This window comes from Salvelinus namaycush, chromosome 3 (genome assembly GCF_016432855.1).
Source record: "Salvelinus namaycush isolate Seneca chromosome 3, SaNama_1.0, whole genome shotgun sequence".
Classification (NCBI taxonomy): domain Eukaryota; kingdom Metazoa; phylum Chordata; class Actinopteri; order Salmoniformes; family Salmonidae; genus Salvelinus; species Salvelinus namaycush.
In genome coordinates this window covers 5472311-5478880 of record NC_052309.1, presented here as the reverse complement: position 1 = coordinate 5478880, position 6570 = coordinate 5472311, and the positions used below count along the sequence as shown (strand labels likewise).

At 46.3% G+C, this 6570-nt stretch overlaps 1 protein-coding gene across 3 annotated transcripts in view; it reads left to right on the top strand.

The window, feature by feature from the left end:
- Window positions 1–381: 381 nt before the first annotated feature.
- nedd4l (NEDD4 like E3 ubiquitin protein ligase) overlaps window positions 382–6570 on the top strand; it is a 102762-nt gene continuing 96573 nt past the window's right edge. For 2 of the 3 annotated variants that reach the window (XM_038989584.1, XM_038989583.1), the window contains exon 1: window positions 382–846. In XM_038989584.1, coding sequence (XP_038845512.1) covers window positions 802–846 — 45 coding nt within the window. In that variant the 5' untranslated portion in view covers window positions 382–801. The remainder of the gene's footprint in view (window positions 847–6570) is intronic. The other variant, XM_038989585.1, reaches the window with a different exon arrangement.

Sequence of the window (6570 nt, the reverse complement as noted above, 5' to 3'; positions counted from 1 at the left end):
TATTATCAATTTTCTTAGAACCAGAAATGCATCCTCTGCCTTACACACACGCACGCACAGCATCCCTGGAGAAAGTGTCAGGCGTTAAGTGTCTTGCTCAAGAGCACAACAGCTGTGGATGGTACCTGCGATCAGTGACCAACAGCAGCCCTCTGTCGCTAGTCCTACATTTCAATAGTTTGTTGATGATGCAGATATAGCTACAGTAGCCCAAACCAGACACAAAAGAAAATCTGTCTTCTGCATCCACATATAGTGAATGCCTAGCTACCTGGTATGCGCCAAAGTCTAACCTCAAGGTGGCGCTATATGACAAGCAAAACTGCTCAGTCTGGCAAAGCAACGTTTCAGGAACCTGCACAACCTGAAACAATAAGACAGTTTTAAGACGCCCTAGCACCTTTTTTTATTGGCCAGTTTGCTTTTTCAGTAGTTCTATAACCCGCGTGGTTGGCTTAATTTGTCTTTACTCACTCGAAGTCAGCTGTCACCAACGTTTTTGGACAAAACCGAAGGATATTAGCTTTGAGTTGAACTGGAAGAAGCAACTGGAGTCTCTGAATTCTCAGCCAAAACCTAAATACTGTAATGTTAGTGCCCCCTTTACACATTTATTATTTTTGACCGAACATAACATCACACTGGAGAGGATTACAAAAAAAACCGGCATTATTTGCTTGTGCCAATGAAGAATTCGATCTATCAACAAAGGAACCCACACATTCATTGAGGAGGGGACACTTTGCTATTGTTCAGGCTAGCCAGCTAGCTGTGTGTTTTTGTGTTAGCTCCTCAGGCTATATGGCTACGAATTTTGAACCCATACATGGCCTCTCCGAAGATGAAGTAAGTGAATATCTCATATCTCGATGTGTAGTGTTTTAGTAAGATATCTGTATGGCGAACTAACGATGTCCAAGCTAGCTAACTAACGTTACAATGTGTCGTCCCGCTCCAACAGGAATGTTAGCCATCTTTAGTAGCTAGTGGAGGCCAGTTGTCAGCTGTTATGATAGCTAGCTAGCTAGTTTCATCGACAATACTTATTCCAATTTGAGGTATGTACGTAACGTTAGCTGGATAAGATGAACTAGCGTTAACGTTAGTTAGATAAAAACAATTTGAGTAGCCCTGCACTGTGAAAACGTTACGCTTTCTTACTCAATCGCACGTTTTTCCTACAGAAACATGTACAGTCACTGTACATGGTTTTAAGTTGCAGCCGACAGTTAAACACAATTTGGCGAAGATAAACATTAGCTAGCTAGTTATGGCATTTTTACTACAAGCTAGTTAACGTTACCTAACTTACGTTAGTGATAATCACTACTGTTAGCTACAGTGTCTGTCAATCAGTGTAACGTTAACTTCTAATTTGAAATCCAATACAAAAAAACATCTGAGCTCTAACCCTATAAATGTGTGTATCAATTTAACATGTTTGTTATTATTTCTCGCTCATATGAAAGATAAGGTCCTTATGCTTCCAAAACCGTACCGCAAACGATGCGTGTTAATGTTTAGACCGAGCTCTTAACAAAGCTCTGTACAGAATACGCCTTCGTCCAATGACTCTTATGTGTGATGTAATGGAATTGAGTCGTGATCAAGGGCTGAATCTGACTGTCTTCAATGACCATTATAAAGGACATTATGTTGACCATTATTTGTTTGACAAGTGATTTTACTCCCAAGTAGATTCCAATGGCAGTAACTTAACACTTCTTGTGTGTGTAACCTAGGCTACGTGCCCTTGATTTCCACATTACACTCCCATGAAGTTGGACACCAATTAAACATTGAGGATGTAGTTAAAATTTTCTGGCCTCATACTGTAATTAAAACACCTCTGCAGTAAATGGTTTCCAGAGGCAGCACTTTTGGGACGACCCAGTTTTAAACCGCTAAAAACAGCAACGCTTTGTTTCAATCTGCCTACTATTCTCGTAACATTCCTTTAGAGATGAAAAGCAGAGGACGAGTGGGTTCCTTCACTGCCTTTCCCTGTGTTAGCAATGCCAATGTTGGGGGCGAATACTTTCTCAATATGCATGAAAGTTTAGTGTTTAGGGCTTATAGGCATCTCATTAATAATATTCTATGCACAATAAGGATATAGGTCGCAGTTGCTGCTAATCATGGAATTCATTATTTGTGCGCATCGAAACAGTAAGTGGTGTGACTGACTGTGTCAGAATTCAGAATCCTGGTACAAGGGAGACTCTTAAGTATTCGGAGTCATGACAGTCTTCAGGGAAAGGTGGGCATAATTAATCATTCCTCACATAGGGCTACTTGGAACAGCTGGGTAAGCCGCCTGGGCTTTTACAAGCTTATTGTACCCCACATTCCCATTCCCACCCCCACCCACTAGCACTTATCATAATTAGTGACATGGTTTGTTTTCAGCTATTATGTATATGATGGTGTAAACATTAGCTCACAGACAGTGTCATTGATTTTGTTTAGCCGTTAGGCATCACAACTTGCATTGTAGTAAAAAAAAAAAAAAAACTGAGACAGCAAAGTGTATGGGAGACTGCTGGCTAGGCAGGCTGGCTGGGGTGGCAGGCTGGCTGGGGTGGCAGGCAGGCTGGCTGGCTGGGTGGGGTGGCAGGCTGGCTGGGTGGGGTGGCAGGCAGGCTGGCTGGCTGGCTGGCTGGGTGGGGTGGCAGGCAGGCAGGCTGGCTGGCTGGCTGGGTGGGGTGGGTGGCAGGCAGGCTGGCTGGCTGGGTGGGGTGGCAGGCAGGCTGGCTGGCTGGGTGGGGTGGCAGGCAGGCTGGCTGGCTGGGTGGGGTGGCAGGCAGGCTGGCTGGCTGGGTGGGGTGGCAGGCAGGCTGGCTGGCTGGGTGGGGTGGCAGGCTGGCTGGCTGGGTGGGGTGGCAGGCAGGCTGGCTGGCTGGGTGGGGTGGCAGGCAGGCTGGCTGGCTGGGTGGGGTGGCAGGCAGGCAGGCTGTCTGGGGTGGTAGGCTGGCTGGAGTGGTAGGCAGGCAGGCTGGCTGGGGTGGCTGGCTGTCTGGGGTGGTAGGCAGGCTGGCAGGCAGGCAGGCTGGCTGGGGTGGTAGGCTGGGGTGGCAGGCAGGTTGGCTGGGGTGGCAGGCAGGTTGGCTGGGGTGGCTCCCTTCCTTCCTTTCTGAAGAGACTCATGCTACAGAGCTGGGGGGTGATTTTGGTTTTTCACTTCCAGAATCGTTACAGAAAAGGATTCGGGCGGACTAGAAACACAGTTGTGCATTAGGCCTATTTGTTTATCAAATTAAGTTACATTTACCTGTAGTAAAAAACAACAACAACTAACCAGGTAAGTTAATAGAGAATGAGAACAATAATGTTGAACGACAACTTGAGGCAGTCTAATGGTTGACATAGCTAATGCAATGAATGATTGTATTAAACCAGGCTGGTCATTTTGAAAGGTGAGGTTGAAAATTGGGCCAGGACACAGTGTTGACTAGGCCGAACTCTTACAACAACAGAGATAGTTCCTGTCCTGGGGCATTTAGGTACTCCTAGAATAGAGAGAGAAGCCCTCCAGCTCTGACACTACTCCAATAATAACCTAACAACCTGATCAACGTCAGCAAGGCAAAGGAGTTGATCATGGACTACAGGAAATAGAGGGGCAGGCACACCCCCATCGACATCGATGGGGCTGTAGTGGAGCGGGTCGACATAACCTAAGGAATTAACATGGTCCCCACACACTGTGGGGCATGACAACGCCTCTTCCTCAGGAGGCTGAAAGATTTGGCATGGACCCTCAGATCCTCAAAAAGTTATACAGCTGCACCATCGAGAGCATCTAGACTGGCTGCATCACCGCTTGGTACAGCAACTGAAAGGCACCCGACAACAAGGCGCTACAGAGGGTGGCGATTACGGCCCAGTACATCACTGGGGCCGAGCTCACTGCCATCCAGGACCTCTATAGCTGGCGGTGTCAGAGGAAGGCCCCAAAGAATGTCAGACTTTAGCCACCCAAGTCATAGACTGTTCTCTCTGGTACTACCAGGCAAGTGGTACCAGTGCACGAAGTCTGGAACCAACAGGACCCTGAACAGCTTCTACCCCCAAGCCATAAGACTGCTAAATAGCTAATCAAATGGCTACCCGGACTACAAACCTTTTTTCGTTTTGTCATTATGGGGTATTGTGTGTAGATTGATGAGGACAAACATTTTAGAATAAGGCAGTAACGTAACAAAATGTGGCAAAAAAAAATAGGTGTCTGAATACTTCCCGACTGCACTGTACACTACATGACAAAAAGTATGTGGACACCTGCTTGTCAAACATCTCATTATAAAATCATGAGCATTAATATGGAGTTTGTGCCCACCCTTTGCTGCTGTAACAGCATCCACTCTTCTGGGAAAGCTTTCCACTAGATGTTGGAACATGCTGCTGGGACTTGCTTCCGTTCAGCTTCGAGCATTAGTGAGGTCGGGCAATGATTTTATGCAATTAGGTCTGGCTCGCAGTCGGCGTTCCAATTCATCCCAAAGGTGTTTGATGGGGTTGAGGTCAGGGCTCTGTGCAGGCCAGTCAAGTTCTTCCACACCGATCTTGACAAACCATTTCTGTATGGGCCTCACTTTGTGCACGGGGGCATTGTCATGCTGAATCAGGAAACGGTTGCCACAAAGTTGGAAGCACAGAATCGTCTAGAATGTCATTGTATGCTGTAGCATTAAGATTTCCCTTCACTGGAAGTCAGGGGCCTAGCCCGAACCATGAAAAACAGCCCCAGACCATTATTCCTCCTCCACCAAACTTTACAGCTGGCACTATGCATTCGGGCAGGTAGCTTTCTTACACCTCTCCAAACAACGCTTAGGAAGGCCCTTTCCTGCACATGGTGATCTTAGACTTGTGTGTGGCTGCTTAGCCATGGAAACCCATTTCATGAAGCTCCCAACGAACAGATCTTGTGCTAACGTTGCTTCCAGAGGCAGTTTGGAACTCTGTAGTGAGTGTTGCAACTGAGGACAGACAATTGTTATGTGCTTCAGCACTTGGCGGTCCCGTTCTGTGAGTTTGTGTTGCCTACCACTTCGCAGCTGAGCCGTTGTTGCTCCTAGACATTTCCACTTCTAAATAACAGCATTTACAGTTGACTGGAGCAGCTCTAGCAGGGCAGAAATTTAACAAGCTGACTTGTTGGAAAGGTGGCATCCTATGATGGTGCCACATTGAAAGTGACTGAGCTCTTCAGTAAGGCCATTCTACTGACAATGTTTGTCTATGGAGATTGCATGGCTGTGTGCTCGATTTTATACACCTGTCAGCAACGAGTGTGGCTGAAATAGCCGAATCCACTAATTTGAAGGGTGCCCACGTACTTTTGTGTATGTATGTGTGTGTAGCTACCTCAATTACCTCGTACCCCAGCACACCGACTTGGTACATGTACTCCCTGTATATAACCATGTTATTACCTCGTACCCCAGCACATCGACTTGGTACATGTACTCCCTGTATATAGCCATGTTATTACCTTGTACCCCAGCACATCGACTTGGTACATGTACTCCCTGTATATAACCATGTTATTAGCTCGTACCCCAGCACATCGACTTGGTACATGTACTCCCTGTATATAGCCATGTTATTACCTTGTACCCCAGCACATCGACTTGGTACATGTACTCCCTGTATATAGCCATGTTATTACCTCGTACCCCAGCACATCGACTTAGTACATGTACTCCCTGTATATAGCCATGTTATTACCTTGTACCCCAGCACATCGACTTGGTACATTTACTCCCTGTATATAACCATGTTATTACCTTGTACCCCAGCACACCGACTTAGTACATGTGCTCCCTGTATATAACCAAGTTATTACCTTGTACCCCAGCACACCGACTTGGTACATGTACTCCCTGTATATAACCTTGTTATTACCTCGTACCCCAGCACATCGACTTGGTACATGTACTCCCTGTATATAGCCATGTTATTACCTTGTACCCCAGCACATCGACTTGGTACATGTACTCCCTGTATATAGCCATGTTATTACCTCGTACCCCAGCACATCGACTTGGTACATGTACTCCCTGTATATAGCCATGTTATTACCTTGTACCCCAGCACATCGACTTGGTACATGTACTCCCTGTATATAGCCATGTTATTACCTCGTACCCCAGCACATCGACTTGGTACATGTACTCCCTGTATAGCCATGTTATTACCTTGTACCCCAGCACATCGACTTGGTACATGTGCTCCCTGTATATAGCCATGTTATTACCTCGTACCCCAGCACATCGACTTGGTACATGTACTCCCTGTATATAACCATGTTATTATCTCGTACCCCAGCACATCGACTTGGTACATGTACTCCCTGTATATAACCATGTTATTACCTTGTACCCCAGCACATCGACTTGGTACATGTACTCCCTGTATATAGCCATGTTATTACCTTGTACCCCAGCACATCGACTTGGTACATGTGCTCCCTGTATATAGCCATGTTATTACCTTGTACCCCAGCACATCGACTTGGTACATGTACTCCCTGTAAACTTGGAGTCACTCCATTTATGTGGTGTG